Here is a 19,108-nt window from a genome sequence, read left to right on the forward strand (position 1 = left end):
GTCTGATGAGGTGTGGATAACAGGCATACTTCCCTCTAGCTGGAAACATTAAATTGTCATTCCTATTAAAAAACCTGGTAAAGACCATTCTGAAGCCACTAGCTATAGACCAATAGCACTAACATCAGACTGACAGACTGTTTCACACTTCAGTTCAGTTGGTGGCGGTAATGCACCAAAAGCTGGTTTGCCAACCGCCAATAAACAAGAGAAGTAGAAGAAAACCCTCCTTCTGCGTCCGAAGTACCGTATTTTAGAGCTCTTTTTAGACGGATCTTTCGTTTCGTATTGCTTGATAAGTTTTGTTTTAAAAAAAAGTACTTAGGACTTCCTGGAACTGTGAAAAACGCGTTTCGAGCTTCCATTGTTCTATTCCATAGCCTTTCTCTCCGTCCTGTTGTTTTTGCACAAAATAACGCGTCCTGCGAGGTCCTACGCACACGTGCTGCTGTGAGCAGGAAGTATGCAACAGGGCGGCATGGAGGAACGCGAGCAGCACTCATGTGAGGAACACAGCGATGTTGAAGAATGTGATCAGACTCGTAATGACAGAAATGATGATGATGATGATAATGAAGAAGATCAGATCGAACACGAAGAGGACGAGTTCACACTGGATGATGTGTTGCGTTTGGGCGGCACCAAGGTAAACTAATAGCCAGGTCTCTGCGACACACGTGTTACTGTTGCCATCCACAGTCAATAGATAGCAAATCTTAAAAATAATAATAATAATTCTTACCGAGTATCTTTGTCTGGTTTTCCAATCCATTTTCAAATATCTGAGCATCCTTAAAACAAGATAAATGTACCTGATACGCAAAATTGTTTAAGATATTGTGTAAGCGTTGTTATTCTAAATGCATTCATTATCAGGCCACTCACTTCTCACTTATGACACTATAATTTAAAGAAAGACTAATTAAACATTACATGCACTATTAATGATCGCATTAACATAATATTTTTATTTGATAAACCTGTTAGTTGAAAATTGTACATGCGTCTGGCCTAAATGTGTTGTGCTTGGGCTTTTGTTGTTGCTTTTTTACAACAGTGGTAAAAATAACAATTTCAGATATGCTCTTAAAGACCCCGTGAGATCAAAATTTAAGTTTTGCTGCTTTTTTCCCAAATATATGGTAGCACCCCAGCTAACAGTTATGTTGTGAAGACGAGACTGGGCCATATTCGTGGCAGCGACGTTCCAAATAAAGTTGTACTTTGTGAATTCTCTATTCGTTATGGCGATGTTATTGTACTACATTGCTGGTACGTTTTGACTACGTTCCAATGACTTAACACAATAGGTGCTTCTCTGTCGGAAGGTTGCAGCCTAGTTAAGCTCCTTATGCACATGCAGTGACAGCGATACGATCCCATTCCTTTTCAATGGGAGCTGGCGACACGAGCGACAGCGACCTCTGGCGATTAGATCTGGGCGTGGCGAGCAACATGACAAAGTTAAGAAAAGTTTAACTTGATGCAAATAAGAAGCGAATTTCGGAGGCGACAATCAATAGGAGTGAAGACGGTGTTCACTGAAGCTCACATCACCCATCTCGTTTGTGGTAACGGAGTAGAGTGCAGGCAAGGGCGGTTCTAGACCATTTTGACGGGGGTGGGGGGACAACTGTAAAAACTGTATTGTACCTTAAATGTCCACTGTACACATACACATTTGTTTTGCTGTTTTAATATTTGCAGACATGCAATTTTTTAAAGACAACCAAAGATTCACCAAATTTGAGTAAATTAAAAAATTTACATTTTAAAATGTATAAACAAATAGGCTCATGACAAATGTTTCAATTAGTCAATACACCCTAACATTCTGGTTTTACCCACAAACTTAAAGCCATGTTGCCATGCTGTACTTTAGATTGACTAATGTAGTAAAATTCTTGGGTAAAATGAATGATAGGCTACATCAAGGTTTTAGGTTAGAATTTAATCAGTAGGCTATAATCATTTAAGATTCTTAAGAATTAAGCACATTTTTAAATTCACTAGTTCATTTTAAATGGTCCAGTGTAAGAAGTAAATTTTTTTAATGCATGTATCTATTTCAATTACTATGAGTTTAAAAACATTTGCATGCATCATAATCATAAGTGACCAATTAGATGCCTTTAATGTGTTTTTTGAATAAACTGCATCACTTTCTCAGCAGTGTTGTAACATAAGAGCTTCCAATCGTGAGATGTACATGTTTGCATTTTTGAGATAATCAGTATTATGCATGGTTAGTCATTAAGTCACTGAAATAAGGCCATGAAACACATAATAGATTTTGTAGACTCCAGTTTTTGCTCACAAAATTAACTTTTGTGAGACACTTTTTGTGTTAGGCCGTATTGGATCATGCTCTTCTTCTGAGGTAAATTCACAGCGTGTCTTCTTCCACAAACGATAATGAGCTCAAATGGGAAAGACTGTACCTCTCGTTGGTTTCATACAGTTTACACAGAGAATATTTGTTTTCGATTTAAATTGGTTCATTTAAAAGTAGACAATTCAAGCTTTCTATAGACATTTCTCATGTCTGCGAGGCAAGTATACGCTGAGTTTCGGTTCATTTTCGTGACGTGCTCCAGACAGAAGTTCACGGAGACCGAGACGGTAGAAAGCGCATCCTGTATTATGTTATTGTGAGTGTACACAAATAAAAGTAAACCCTTTATAGTTTCGAATGATGTCTTACTCTTATCTGTATGACCAAAAAAATGACGGAGTAATTTCTACTGCTGTTATCAGGGAAAAAGTCAGGTGATTGCGCCGGCGCCTCCGGTGACCACAGAGGATTGACTGTTATGTTATCAATATAAAAAAACAACTCAAACAAGAGCAATTCAAATATTGAATTTTGGGGGCATTTCCGACCCTGCACGACGCTAATTTGAGCCAATGCCTGATTAGCTTGATTGTTGTTAAGCTTAATGGAGGACTATTGTCTAAGTTCTGCTGGCTCTATGAAGCTTTTTTTTATAGTGGTTTAATTTCACAGCAGTGGCAAACAATGTCGAAGTTTAGGGCAAGCATTATCCTTACCTTGACAGTCGGAGGCGGCACGAAATTTGACAGAGACGTCCGCCTCATAATTCTCTATGCAGGAAAAACCCTGCAACAGTAGCCTACTAATATTAATCTGTATATATTGTTAGGTTGAAGTGCGTTGATAAGGTGAGCTTTGTGTATGGTAAGAATCTTTCTCACTGAAGGTAAGGCATTGCTTTAGTAGGGTGGTTTAAAGGGTTCCAATTTGATGTTTTTAAGTGTATTCATCATAATTTTGCCATTGCAGGTGTATAATGCCCCTGAATAATGCTAGCTGCTGTTTCTTCATACCTGATGTATTCTTTACATCTGTTCCAGCGTGCTGTTTGGTCAGTCGCTTCATTGTTTGAGTTGCCAAACTTGTTGCACTGCATTTGTCTATTTTCTGCATTGTACAGTGCAAAACATTAAAGACAGTGGGGGAAAAATACCTCATGTTATTTATAATAAGTATGTACTGTATGTTGTTCCAGAAATGAAAACCTGACAGATACACTTACAAAAAATATTTTATAATGAATGTTTGCCAAATAAGAGCGATCTATAATGAGTTGAGCTCAGGTGCATTAAATAAGGCTGAAAATCAAATCTAGATTGGGTTTTGTGATAATAACGTGGGAAATTGCACTATAAAAGTAACTTCACTTACACTTACATTTACACCAGCATGTATAATCCACATTAAGTAGAACTGAGACTGGAGCTGGCAGGTCCAAAGATGCAAAACTAATGCTGAACTTCTACCTTATCTAGAGAAGTTAGTTATTGGCTTGTTATTTGTTTGACATTCAGTTTCTCCTACCCGTGCTCTCTGGCGCCGACAAATTTACAACTATATCATTAGCACAGTTAGGTTAAATAATATATGACTATCATACAGGAGTAAAACATTGAACTCAGACGGTCAACGCTTGTTGTAGCCGGAGAATTATGCCTAAAAATTATCAGATGGGCTTTCATTAACAAGCGCTTGTAAGGGACGGTCTGAAAATTCCACCCACAGCACAAAAACGTCAGAGGTGTCCAAGTATTCATTAATTCATTAATTAAATTAAAGTGTAAGTTATGCATACAGTTTACAATCTTTAGAATGTTTTTTTTTTTTTTAGTTTCAGTTTAAGACTGAACATGCTATGCAGCTGCATTGAACACTTGGCTACCAGTGACGTTTTACCACAGTGTGTTGACTTTTCAGACAATCTCTTATGAACCATAAGCGAATATTTAAAAAATATTGAACTTTAATTAAACTTCACCCCGCTAAATATTATTATGCAGTCATAATGCATTGATGTTTTTTTTTAAATATAATTTATTTGGTCTGTATTATTATGATGTCGGGTCACTGAACTCTCAGTGGGATGGAAATTTAGAATACCCCTCTTATCATTCTACCACTCCAATTTAGGGGGGACACTGGTGGCTTGTCTATTGACACGGGGGCACTGCACTGATGTTTTAAATATTATTGGCAGTCTAAGTGGGTTTGAGTCGTAGATTTTGGACATTGATAGATCGCAAATCTGATTAATGATTAAAAGCATTGAGCACGGGCCTGGGTAGCTCAGTGAGTAAAGACGCTGACTAGCTCACCTGGAGTTGCGAGTTTGAATCCAGGGTGTGCCGAGTGACTCCAGCCAGTTCTCCTAAGCAACCAAATTGGCCTGGTTGCTAGCGAGGGTAGAGTCACATGGGGTAACCTCCACGTGGTCGCTATAATGTGGTTCGCTATTGGTGGGGTGCATGGTGAGTTGTGCGTGGATGCCACAGAGAATAGCGTGAAGCCTCCACACGCGCTATTCGTCCTTCGCCACCTCGAGGACATAGAGCACATTGGGAACTGGCCATTATAAATTGGGGTGAAAAAGTAGAGGAAAAAAAAAAACCATTGAGCATTGCTGTAGTTTATGTAACAACACTCTCCACAGCAGAATGTACATTTTTAGTGACAAGGAAATTAATTCCTTGTCAAATTAGAATTATATCTGGGTTTTCCGGCAATAGATCTTATCTGTGATCACAATTTTTAAAGATATGGTCAGACGTGCAATCCACAAATAACGTTCGAGCAGTAGGAACGCCCACGAGCGTCTTTATAGTACAGAGACTAGCGACCTCAAGCGATAAAGTTGCTGCATGTGTGTACGGGGCTTTAGAGCTCTTGAGGAGTCCCCTTATACCCAAAATATCCTTATAAGTAAAGGATAGGGTTGCTCGTCACAGGTGCAGCATGATAAATGGACAAGGTACTTCTGCACATATCATCAATGTATTAACTATACAACTGTTTGATACAACTGTTTGTTGAATAGCTTAGTAATGTTAGAGACTGGCAAATCTACGTGCACATTAACTGCTTGCATATTAACTGACCTCTAGCGATGGTTTAGTTCTAAGATAAAAGATGATTAATGTTAGTATGTTTGTGGGCTAGGGCTGCAACAACTAATAGATAAAATCGATAATTATCAATAATGGAAATCATCGACAATGAATTTCATTATCGATTAGTTGGATATTTGCAATAAACATGGAGAAGCCCTGTCGGTGACGTCACTTCATAGCCCAGTGAAAAATGTGTTGCATGATAAAACTCGTTTGAAAAACAATGAGACAAGTTGTAGCGGAAAAATACGACCCAAGTTGTCCAGCACACGAGAGCACTTTATAAACACTTCAAAGAAGATCATAATAAGCATACAGTTTAATGTGGAGCGGTTGCTGCGACAGAGTGCTTGTGCAGTTTGATGCGCTGAAGAATTGTTTCTATCCAGCGAATCACTTACATTTTACTGCTATTGTCTATGTTTTATAATGTGAACATGTTATGAATTCAAAATCAGCCGCGTATTTCGCAAAACGAGTTAAACGAGCGTGCATCCGCGTCAATCAAACCGATCGCAATGGAGAAAGAGAGCGCAATCATTTGATTAAACTGTCCAACATCATACCACGAGTTCAGTTTCAATGTAATCAATTGTGCAGCTTTCATGGATATCAGACAGAAGTCTCAGCAGTCAAGGTGTGCCGGTTTTTAAAGTGTTTTCTCCTGCCCATGTAAGCGCATGTGATAAGTGAGCACCGGGATAAGTCTTTTCAGGGCGAGAGTGAATTTGCACAGGGTTTACAGATGATTGTACTTTATTAAACTGTATGTAATGCTGAATATAATGTATAATAATGCTAAGGGTCCTGATATTTGAAAGTCCTCCTGATAATGCCACATGTAATGTCTGATTTCACTAGTAAATTTATACAATGGCAAACATTATTTTGCTGGATAAACATACATAATTTTTTGAAAAGAATAGTTTAGAAATATGTAATCAGTGAAAATACTATTTTATAAACTATAATATTAAAATACTTAAATGTATATAATCAGTGACAGTGTACAAGCATACTGTATGAGTCTAACATAAATATGTATTTTTCAGTTGAATTATTAATATTTCTATTCTGGTGTCACTATTGCCTTCTGCTGGGCTGAGCTTTTGGCCCACTAGATGCCCTATGGATCATTTTACTCTTTAATGATGAGAATTTATTTATTTATTTATTTATTTTAAGTTTACAAATTAAGCAACTGTTTCGCATATGTCCTGAAAGTAATAATAATAATCAATTTAAACTTAACTTTTTATGATTCAGGCTTTGTTCAAAGTTTTGTGAGAGTAAAGAATTGTTAATTCAGTAATGTAAATCAAACCAAATCCTTACGCCCTTTATCATTTCAGTTTTTGAAAAATAATTTTAATAAAATACAGGACATAAAATTTATTTTTATCCGATTAATCGATTAATTGTAGCAATAATCGAAGATTAATCGATTATCAAAATAATCATTAGTTGCAGCACTAGTGTGGGCACATTCGGGCGTGTTTAAATGGTAAATGGTCTGCACTTATATAGCGCTTTAACCTTAGCGGTTCCAAAGCATTTTACACTGTGACTCGTTCACCCATTCACGCACCAATGACGGCAGAGCTGCCATGCAAGACGCTAGCCTTCCATTGGGAGCAACTTGGGGTTCAGTGTCTTGCCCAAGGTCACTTCGGCATGTGGAGTCACGTGGGCCAGGAATCGAACCTCCAACCCTGCGATTAGTGGCCAACCTGCTCTACCACCTGAGCCACAGCCACCCCTCGTGTTTAGACTTTTCCGACGTAAAAAATTTGGTTTAGGTTATTTATGAAATCTGAGACAGATAATGGACAATTTCACGTTCTGTCACTGCAAACATTTTAAACAATTTTTTTGTTTTTGTTTTGTTTTTAGTATTCAAGTTTTGATGAAACACCCTGGGACCCCCCCAAGTTACATTATTTTGGTCTTATGAGGGGTCCCTTAACTCTTATGGGGGGTCCGGGACCCCTAAACCCTCCCTCATTTCGAACAGTGCTGCCATGTCATCAACACCATCGAAGGCTGTCTCAATTGTGAGGACACTTGGAAGGCAGCCTTGTTTCGCAGCCTTCGTTCAGCTTATTTTGGAGAATGCATCAGATGCATCATTCACAGCCTTCAATCTCCCACAATCCTTTGCACAATTCAGATTTTTTTTTAAATATCGGAAAACAAATCAAATGGATGTGCACCCTCCTGGTGGCTTCCTCCATTTCTACAAAGTAATTTGAGGTTCAGAAAGAATTTTTTTTTAGACATTTTCATGCCGTGACCATGGAGGCGGAAACCTTTGACGTAGCCATGTGGACTTACTTGACCGTCTCATTCATAGTGCTGAATGATGAGGAGGAGCCGAGCCTACAGCCTCAGACAGTCTAGAAAGGACATAGTCTTACTAGGCTGCAGCTTTCCGATTGAGAAGCACCCAATTACATTGTGAAAACGTAACCAGACCAGATTCTTTGTAGCGACGTTCCAAATAATGTTGTATTGATGTAACTTCGTGATTCCCATATTCGTCGTGGCAACGTTATTATTGCACGTTACTGGAACGTGGCGAGTACGTTCCAACGACCAAAATATATTTTCAAACCTGCAATGTTGCTATTATGTTTGTCATTTATCATGTTTTAAATACCACCTTACCTGCAGATGACCTTCCGTTCATTTCCTGTTTTATCTTTTTCCTCAAATCTCAATTACTTGACTAAATTAATAAATCAGACTGTGTAAGCATAGAACATATATTTAACCACAAAACATATTCAGTTATTCACAGTATTTATTCTCAAAATATAAAGAATATAAGGAATTTTAAAAGTAAACAGCCAAATGTGGAAAAATGTCTTCACACTGGTACACCTGATGTAAAACACCAAAGAAATTCTTGCAGATTTAACTATTCTAAGTTATAAATGTTACACCTCCATTGTGCTACATTGTGAAATTTGTGGAATTGTTATAATTTCAGTGCATTTAACATTTCTTAAATAGTTCTTCACTTTTGCAATATTCAGTTTTTCTTTTTTAAATATTTTTTGTATATCAGAGAAAAACATGCACACTGACCAAGAATGGTACCAGATATCAATCCTGAATACAAATACCTTAATTTTCCAAAGGTTTTACATTTTCCCCCTCATTTAACAACAACTATATACAATATAACTTGGGGGGCTAACACATAAGACAAAGACGATATCTTAAATTTTCTTCAAACAGTTCAGTAAAAATCTGACCGTATGGGTTTAGTGTATTCACTCTATTTAGTCGAGATTAGGAAAAAGGAACCAGTCTGAATTTTTAAAGAAAAAGAAAGTGTGTGTGTGTGTGTGTGTGTGTATTATATCTATCCATTCTTCAGCAGTGGGCGGCTCTGGTTTCAGCCATTTTCTTGTGATTGTCTTTTTACTGTTTTTTTTACTGGTTGCCAGAAGAATCAACATTAGTTTCTTATCATTTTCATCCCACCCCTCGAATGAAATGTTACCCAAATATAGTGGTTCACATTTGAAAGGAATTACCACCCCAAAGATAGCTTCCAAATTCATCTTTGGGGCCGTTTACACGGCAATGTTTTCAACAAAAAACGGAAAACTTTATGCGTTTTGGCTGTTCGTTTACACGACAACGGCGTTTTGGGGCCTGAAAATGCAAACTTTTGAAAACGGGTTTCAAAGTGCACATTTTTGAAAACGATGCCGTTATTGTCTCCGTGTAAACATACAAGAACGCGAATTTGTGAAAACGATGACGTCATGCACACGCGTATTACGTGTTACATAAAGAATGATGGATTGATAGTGAATCAGTATGAATACTGGTGTCTGCGCAAATAACAATAATCAACAATTTATTAATTTGGAGTGTTTTGTATGGAGTGTGAACATTGTACTGTAGGCAGAACCTGCAATTTAAAATCTTGAAATTAATCTATGGATTCAGAAGAGAAAAATTTATTTGTATTTTAAATGTTATTTATTTATTTACTTCATTTTATTTGATGTACCTTTACACTGCAGTTCATTCACCCACCGCTTACGTATATAGCCTATAGATAGAGATGTGATGCCATGTACAGTATTCAATGATATGCTTAGAATATGAAAACATGAGGCAGTGAAAATGCATGTTAGATCCAGTGTACACAAGACCTCTCTCTCCGTCAGAAGATATCCATATATCAGTGTTCTGTCTGATATCCAAAACCAGTCAACATCAACAGCTTGTTATGGTAACTTACTCCTCTACCAGCCCAAGAGTCAGCAGGGGGAATACAGAAGAAGGCAGAAGACGAAGTGATGGTAAAAATGAGCAGAGTTTATTGAATAATCTTGAGAGTTCAGTCTATAGGCATGCCCGCGAGTACTTCAAAACAACGTGTGAGACATTCAAAACTACAATGGCAGACTACAGGACTGTGTTTGTGTTGCTCAAGATTTTTAGTTTATTGACGCTTCTCAAGCAAAGTAATTGTAGTAATAAAGCAACCTCATCGTCCTTCCAGACAAAATTGCTTGATGCTTTCGCCATCTTCATTGTTTGTATTCACCGCTCTGTGGAAGAATGCTTATGTGCGCCGGCATGTAGTGTTTCTTTACAAAGTGACATTGCCAACTACTGGCCTGGCATGCATAATACAGCGTTTTTAGTCATTTTCACGGATCCGTGTGAACGGGGGTTGTCAACTGTACACGAAACTTTTCAAAAACGCAAAGGAAAAACGTTTCTGTTTTTAGTACATCGTTGTCGTGTAAACGTACCCTCAATCTCTTGCCAGTAGGGAAGAAGCCTTTGGCACTCCCAAAAAATATGGTGGTGATTAGCTTCACTTTCCCCACGTGATCTCCATCAGCCTGCACCTAACCCCTGGTGTCTTTTTTGAGAGGGAGTAGTAAAAAAATCTAATGACATTTTTCCAGCTAAATTCTCTCCACATTGCTGAATTTGTCGATTTCCATGGTAATTTACAAATATTACTCCAATACTCCCTAGAGATAGAAAGTTTCCCTTATTTTTCCCATTTCTCTTTAACATATATTTTCTGGTTTAGCAGGGAGAAACCCGTCATATAATTTTGAAATCACCATAATTCATGGGTGAAATGTACATTCTGGTAAGAACACCTTTATTATTCCTATCTCGGTTGATTCCAATAATGGCCTAATATTTCTTACTTGGAGATATCTATAGAAATAACTTTGAGTCCATACTTCTCCTTCATAGTCAAAACTTTGAAAAACGTGAGAGAATTTGAAATACCATGTCTAGCCCAGATTTGGAATCTATCATCTGTTCTATTTGGGACAAAATCTGTATCAAATTCACACCATCTTAGAATTCTGGATGTATCTTCTAAACCACATAATTCGACAGCCTTGTGCCAAATTTTTAATGCTAGGTTAATCCATGGATTTGTTTCATCAACTAATCTATTCTTTAGTTTATTATCTGAAATCAGAGCTGCTAGTGGAATTCCTTCTATCATTTTGCTCTATGTCCTTCCATCTAGCCGAGTACGATGGACAACTCCAGCAGACTAAAGGTCTTAATTGGGCTGCATAATAGTATATTTGTAAGCAAGGAAGATTCAGCCATCCTCTTGAACTGCTGCATTGGTATTTCTATTGGAAGTGTCTGGAAAAGATGTAACAATTTTGGCAAAATATTCATTTTAACAGATTCAACTCTGGAAATTAAACGTAAAAATGGGATGAGATTCTATCTTAATAAATCCAATTTTATTTTCATGTTTAGAGGACCATAATTCAAATCAAATAGTTTGGAACAATCACCAGTCAAATTTACTTCTAAATATTTAATTGATCCTGCATCCCATTTCAAATTACATCTCCCTTTAATTTATATAGGTGGGTCATAATTAAAATTTAGTACTTGGGTTTTTGAGATGTTAAGCTTATAACCAGAAAGTGCCGTATATCCATCTAAGAAGTCAAATAGTACTGGAAGTGACTTGTGTAGGTTGGCCCAAATATATAAGTAAATCGTCAGCAAAGAGAGCTAACTTTTGCTCCCCTGCTTCCACATCTATACCATTTAATTGAATGATTCTGTTTAATCCATTGACTCAATGGTTCAAATATAAGGCAAAAATATAATCTATATTTAGAACACTAATTGGACGGTAATTGCTACAGTCCAATTTATCTTTCCCCTCCTTTGGTATGACTGGGACGATCGTCTCCCTCCATGAGGGTAAAATTTCCTTTTTTTGTAAAACCTAATTACAAGCTTTTAACAATGTTGGGGCCAATTGTTCAAACATAGATTTGTACCACTCAGCTGGGAAACTGTCAGCTCCTGGGACTTATTTGCCTTTAACTTTAACACAGCTATTTTCAGCTCTTCTATTGTAATTTTAGCTACTAAATTGTTATTTTGTTCCTCTGAGATCGGAGGTAAATCTAAAGAGGCTAAGAACGATTCAATCTGCATATCATTATTACATTTAGGTTGTGAATAAAGAGCTTTATAAAATTTTTCAAACTTCTGTTGTATTTGTTCTAATTTACATTCTATATCTCCTGTTTGAGGATTCCTAATTTTATAGATGGTCCTATCTGCTTGTTGTTTCTTTAATCTATACCTATCTCATAATATCTTTGTTTTAAGAACAGGATTTTGAAAACACACATTCAGAAAACACACAACAGTGCCCTCTATTTTCCCTGTTATCATTATAAATCTCCCTTTGTTTTTGATTTCTGTTATGTTCATAGTTAATTTTTCCTGATATAAGTGTTGCCACTCCCCTTTTATGCCCTGATTTTTAAGATGAAAAATACACATATTTGAAGCCCATTCTGTTTAATTTAGCATGTTCTGCATCATAAAGGTGTGTTTCTTGTAGAAACGCTATGTCTGACTTTTCCTTCTTTAGTTTAGACAGGATCTTCCCTCTTTTAACTGGACTGAATACACCATTGACATTAAATGAAACAATTCTCATACTTTGCTTAAAATGTACGTTGAGCTTAATTGTGTGTAGCTTCCCCTTCATTTTAAAGAACAGCAGCGAACTTACAAACAACAAAAAACCTGAAATATTAACAAACAATAAGAAAAATGCTAAAAACTTCCATAAAAAAGGTCAGTCCTGTGACCATGATCGTGCCAGTCCAAAGCGGCACCAAGGGAAAACCCCTCTTCCAGAAACTGTCGAAGGGGCCAAATGGAAAAGGACAACAATGAGGCAATTTGCATTCAGTGAGGTATGATGATGTTAATCTGTGAGAAGGTCCATTTATTGCTTTTCTCGGGAGTCCTTTGTTTTCTCAGCAAGCGATGCTCACTTGGTTCAAACCGTTTTGCACCTAGCATTACTCACAAACAGCATTATGAATAATCAACATTTAAGTAAAATGCTTGGCAGATATGGTAAATTTCCCATTGGCAGAGATTTTCCATTTGGTTTCCAAATATAAAATACCTTATCAATAAAAGTGATTGTAAAAGTTATCTGTAGATGACCACAGTATCAAGTCACTATAACATTCTCTGTGGGATTAATGAGCGACATTTTTTGAGGACGTGGTCACGACATTTCTGGAATGTTTACCAAGATTCTAAAAAATAGAACTTCAAGACTTTGTCACAACGTCGTCATAATGTCGCGCTGATGAAAGGATGACTTACTGGCAATGTCATCAGAACGTACGGTGTTTGCTGGGGTAATGTTGCCACATACTTTTTTTTTCTGTTTCAATTATTTCTTAAAAACGACATCGTTTCCCGTAATAAAAAAGATACGTATGTCATAAAAACCCACGGGGTTCTCCGTGCACCGAGCGGACAGAGTGAAAGACCTCTCAGGTCAAAGCAGAGGTGGTGGTGTTTTATGATCAACAAATCCTGGTGTGATCAGAGGAACGTACATTCTATCGAGTCTTTCTGCTCTCCTGATCTGGAATTTCTCATGCTTCTGTGTCAGCCATTCTGGCTACCGAGGGAATTCACAGCAGTCATTATCACAGCTGTGTACATGCCGACACAGACCGGGCACTCAAGGAACTGTATGGGAGTATGAGACCTTGAGCACCTTGAGGCCACGTTCATTGTGACCGGGGACTTTAACAAAGCCAATTTCAAATCAGACACACCGAAATACTACCAACACATCAGTTTCGACACGAGGAGACTGGGTTTTGGACCATTGCTACTCTCCCTTCTGGGATGGCTACAAATCCCTCCCTTGCCCACCATTTGGCAAATTGGACCACTCTTCCGTTTTGCTTCTGCCCGCTTACGGGCAGAAACTGAAACGGGAAGCACCCGGCCTCAGAACGATTCAGTGCTGGTCGGACCAATCAGATTCTGTGCTATAAGACTATTTTGATCACGCGGACTGGGAGATGTTCCGGTCCGCCTTTGACATCGAGGTTTATGCTGATTCCGTAACGTGTTTCATCAGTAAGTGCATAGAGGATGTTGTACCGACCAAAACTATACGGATCTACCTGAACCAGAAACCATGGATTAATAGCGATGTTCATGCGGACCTCTGCTTTTAATTCCACAAGCCAGTTATGCCCTCCGCAAAACTATCAGAGCAGCCAAACGCCGGTACAGGGACAAGATTGAAGGACAGTTCAACACCACCGACTTTAGAAGCATGTGGCAGGGAATTAATGTCATCAAGGACTTCATTAATATCATCAAGGACTTCAAAGGGAATAAAAACTCCGCCGTGAACACCGCTGCCTCTCTCCCGAATGAGCTAAATACTTTTTATGCTCGTTTTGAGGGAAATAACACCACCCTCGTGGAGAGAGCTCTCGCGGCCGAAGCTACAGAGGTTAGTTCACTCTCTGTCTCTGTAGCGGATGTAACCGATCCTTCCGACGGGTGAATATCTGTAAAGCCGCGGGTCCAGACGGCATTCCTGGTCGCATCATCGGAGCGTGCGCGAACCAACTGGCTGGTGTTTTTACGGACATTTTCAACCTTTCCCTCTCTTTGTCTGTGGTCCCCACATGCTTTAAAACGTCCACTATTGTGCCTGTACCAAAGCAATCCAAAATTACTTGCTTAAATGACTGCCGTCCTGTTGCTCTGACCCCCATCATCAGCAAATGCTTTGAGAGACAAATCAGATTACATCTGCTCTGTGCTGCCTGCCTCACTGGACTCCCTGCAGTTTGTATACAGCAACAACTGCTCCACTGATTATGCATCTACACTACACACTGCTCTCTCCCACCTGGAAAAAAGGAACACACATGTGAGAATGCTGTTTGTAGAATACAACTCAGCATTCAACACCATAGTGCCCTCCAAGCTTGATGTGAAGCTCTGGGCTTAAACAGCTCGCTGTGCAGCTGGATACTGGACTTCCTGTCAAGCAGATGCCAGGTGGTTAAAATGGGCAGCTACATCTCATCACTGACCCTCAACACTGGAGCCCCGCAGAGCTGTGTTCTCAGCCCACTCCTGTAGTCCCTGTACACACATGACTGTGTGCCATCATTAAGTTTGCTGATGATACGACGGTGGTAGGTCTGATCACTGACAATAATGAAACAGCCTACAGAGAGGAGGTGCACACTCTGACATGCTGGTGTCAGGAGCACAACCTCTCCCTCAACATCATTAAGACCAAGGAGCTTGTGGTGGACTTCAGGAGAAAAGAAAGAGAACACAGCCCCATCACCATCAATGGAGCACCGGTGGACAGAGTCAGCAGCTTCAAGTTCCTCGGTGTCCACATCACAGAGGTACTTGCATGGTCTGTCCACACTAAGGCCGTTGTGAAGAAGGCTCACCAGCGGCTCTTCTTCCTGAGACGGCTGAGGAAGTTTGGAATGAACCACCACATCCTCACACAGTTCTACACCAGCACTGTAAAGAGCATCCAGACTGGCTGCATCACTGCCTGGTAAGGCAACAGCACATCCCTCAAATGCAAAGCCCTGCAAAAGGTGGTGCGAACTGCCAGACACATCATCGGAGGTGAGCTTTCCTCTCTCCAGGACACACATACCAGGCGGTGTGTGAGAAGGAAAAAAAAAAAAGCTCGGAGGATCATCAGAGACTCCAGCCACCTGAGCCATGGGCTGCTTTCCCTGCTACCATAAGGCAAGCGGTATCACAGCATCAGGACCCGCACCAGCCGACTCCATGACCGCTTCTATCCCCAAGCAATCAGACTTTTGAACTCTTGATCTCTTACGATCAATATACATCAGCACTGCACTTTATTAATCTTATTATCTTACACTGGACTGTCATAAATTATATTCTCTCTTAACAATACTGGCAACTGACTATCAACCGACAGCCTGAATGTCAATACAGCACAATACGTGTGGGGGCCTGGGTAGCTCAGTGGTAAAATACGCTGGCTACCACCCCTGGAGTTCGCTAGTTCGAATCCCAGGGCGTGCTGAGTGACTCCAGCCAGGTCTCCTAAGCAACCAAATTGGCCCGGTTGCTAGGGAGGGTAGAGTCACATGGGGTAACCTCCTCGTGGTCGCTATAATGTGGTTTGTTCTCGGTGGGGCGCATGGTGAATTGAGCGTGGTTGCCGCGGTGGATGGCGTGAAGCCTCCACACACGCTATGTCTCCGTGGCAACACGCTCAACAAGCCACGTGATAAGATGCGCGGGTTGACTGTCTCAGACGCAGAGGCAACTGGGATTCGTCCTCCACCACCCGGACTGAGGCGAATCACTATGCGACCACGAGGACTTAGAGCGCATTGGGAATTTGGCATTCCAAATTGGGAGAAAAAGGGGAAAATCCCCTTTAAAAAAATAAAAAAAATACAGCACAATACAACATACTGTATATTTTGTTTATACTATTTTTATTGTATGCTGTGTATTCTATATTGTGTGTAATTACGTGTATTAGATATGTAAATTGTGATGTGTTAATCTGTTTATTGTAAATTGGTATATTTCTCATCACTGTCATGAGTGCTATGTTGCTTGGAACTGCACCCAAGACTTTCACCCACTGTTGCACTTTTGTATATGGTTGTGACACAAAATGATTAGATTTTTTTTATTTGAAAAACGACATCTTTTCACATAAAAACTAGTGGTCGACCAATATGTTTCTTTCTTTTTTTTTTTAAATGACCGATGCTGATATCCAGAGAGCAGGGCGGCCGATATAATGCAGATGTATCGCACAATTTAATAGAGCAATAGGGCTGCCCCCAATAGTCGACCAAATGCTAGTTGATGAGAAGAGTCTTGGCCGACCAAGTTTTGATTGGTCAGTTGGTCGCAGAAAAAAAAAGAAACTCCACAGGAAGTGGCAAAGTCACGCAGTCAGCAATGGACAGACATGATCGTTTACACGGCTGGTCCATGCGGTAATTAATTATTCACGTTCAAACCAACAAACACTAGTATTACCGCTGGTTGGACGCTAGGTGGAACTATGGGGTAATTTTCGTTAAGCAGGGTTAGGGTTAGGGCTAGGGTTAAGCCTACACAATAAAGCAAGACATCTTGATTTCAAACTTTTTTTATGTTAACAAAATTCAAATGAAACTGGAAAAAAATTAAGTGTAGTTAAAATGTGTGTTGTTTAACTTTTTGAAAGATGGCTTTACAACAGTTCTCTGGCAAGGAACCTACTTCATCTGTGCATTCTCTACCAGTCGGGTATTATGTTGTCCGGGAAAATACATGATGTGTGTGAATAAATTTTTGTTCCCTCATATATATATATATATATATATGTATGTATATATATATATATATATATATATAATATATATGTATTATATATATGTATGTATATATATATATATATATATATATATGTATGTATATATATATATATATATATATATATAATATATATGTATTATATATATGTATGTATATATATATATATATATATATATGTATGTATATATATATATATATAATATATATGTATTTGCAATATCCAATTACATCGGCAACCCCCGGGATGAGGGATCAGTGAATATTCTTGCTTGAGTGATTTTGCATTGAAAATTAAATTAATTTTAAAAATCAAAGACTTAAATCAAATACATTTCTAAACTCAAATTGCACTCTAAACGAAATGAAAAAGCAATTAAAATAACGAAGTGATCAAAAAAATAAATAAATAAAAATATATATATATATATATATATATATAAAACCACCTTTCCATTTACCATCAGGCAAGTATCCGTCTAAACATGCAGGCGGAAAATTACTTACACAAATGAAGACAAAAACAATTATAAATGTGAAAATAATTATAATGAAATATAAATCATTGTTTGAGGTGAATTGTGTTTTTGTATTATATTGTTTTAATCACAGATTTATAGGCTGCAGAGTTGTGGTCACAATGAACTGCTCTGTGGAAATAAAGTGAACTGAACTCAAAGCAACTCCTAAGCTGAGATGTCTGAAGTCATTTGCAGCACTCACTGCAAAAAGTGAGTGCTGCAAATGACTTTTTTTGTTCTTGCAAAAAAATAAATAAAAAAATAAATTCAGAGGACAGAAACAAAGAAAGAGTGAGAACCTTTTACATGCGTGTGTTCCATGAGACTGCACGCCTCCGTTCAAACAGTGTCATACGTGCGCATAGACGGCTTTTCTGTCATCTGTTCTTAATAATATAATAAAGTGTGTTTCTTCAAGCGTGTGTCTCTGTGCCACTGGGCAAATTATTTGTAATATTTGATATAGTAGCCTAATAATAATAATGATTTAATACATTAATGGGAAAATGAGCCAAATATCATCTTGACATCGTCAAAGGCATCAGCTATTGGCGATCACTCTGACCATCGTCTATTGGCACAACCCTAATGGGCTATGTCTCCATCCTGCAACTGATATTGCCAGAAAGTAGCTGTCTTTTAAACCAAGCCAAAACAATCTAGAGGGAGTCCAGTAGAAATGATACAAAATCTTAAACTGAATAAGGCATACCCTTGCATCCCTAGACATGGTTTTAAAATGTTAAATTCTTTCCCACTCCCCATCCTCCAATACCATGTTCATATCTCTTTCCCATAACCTCTTAAGGGCTCCATCACAAAAACACTGAAGCAACAAGGAATAATACACTGATGCTTCATGGCCTGTTCCAAAGGCTGTGAGCACCATACAAATAGTGTCTGCAGCTTTAGAGGGCTGTGTACTACCACCAAAAATTGTACAAAGTAAATGGTGCAACTGTAAATACCTGAATAATTGAAACCTAGAAATCACAAATTGCTGTTATATTTTCAAATGATCTCAAAGCCCCATTTTCATAAATGTCACCAAGTGTAGCAACACCCCTCTCATTCCATTCTTTCCAGCAAAAGGGGGGACTTATTAATACATAATTTGGAGTTCAGCCATATACTTGAGGAGGTATACAAATTGAACACTGGAAACCTTTGTTCATACTGAATGTAAGTGTGAAATAAAAGGATGCATTTTTACTTCTTGAGGCAATTTAATAGAAAGACTTTGCAGTGGTGAGATTGTGGCAAGGAGTGCTTGTTCAATGCAGGGAGGGGCTCTCTCTGGTGGAAGAAACCAGTGGGCCATGTGTCTAAGATTAAAAGCATAGTAATAATTTTTTTTGGGGGGAGGCCTAAACTTCCTTTGTCAATTGGTCTATGTAACTTACTGAAATGTAATCAAGGTC

The 19,108-nt window shown here is 38.5% G+C and overlaps 1 protein-coding gene across 2 annotated transcripts in view; it reads left to right on the plus strand.

Annotated features, from left to right (window-relative positions):
* Positions 1-201: 201 nt before the first annotated feature.
* The window catches only part of cebpz (CCAAT enhancer binding protein zeta), a 139,116-nt gene continuing 120,209 nt past the window's right edge, over positions 202-19,108 (plus strand). The window contains exon 1 of one of the 2 annotated variants that reach the window (XM_051654696.1): positions 202-646. In XM_051654696.1, coding sequence (XP_051510656.1) covers positions 464-646 — 183 coding nt within the window. In that variant the 5' untranslated portion in view covers positions 202-463. The remainder of the gene's footprint in view (positions 647-19,108) is intronic. The other variant, XM_051654695.1, reaches the window with a different exon arrangement.

Source organism: Myxocyprinus asiaticus, chromosome 25 (assembly GCF_019703515.2).
Source record: "Myxocyprinus asiaticus isolate MX2 ecotype Aquarium Trade chromosome 25, UBuf_Myxa_2, whole genome shotgun sequence".
In the NCBI taxonomy this organism is placed as follows: Eukaryota; Metazoa; Chordata; class Actinopteri; order Cypriniformes; family Catostomidae; genus Myxocyprinus; species Myxocyprinus asiaticus.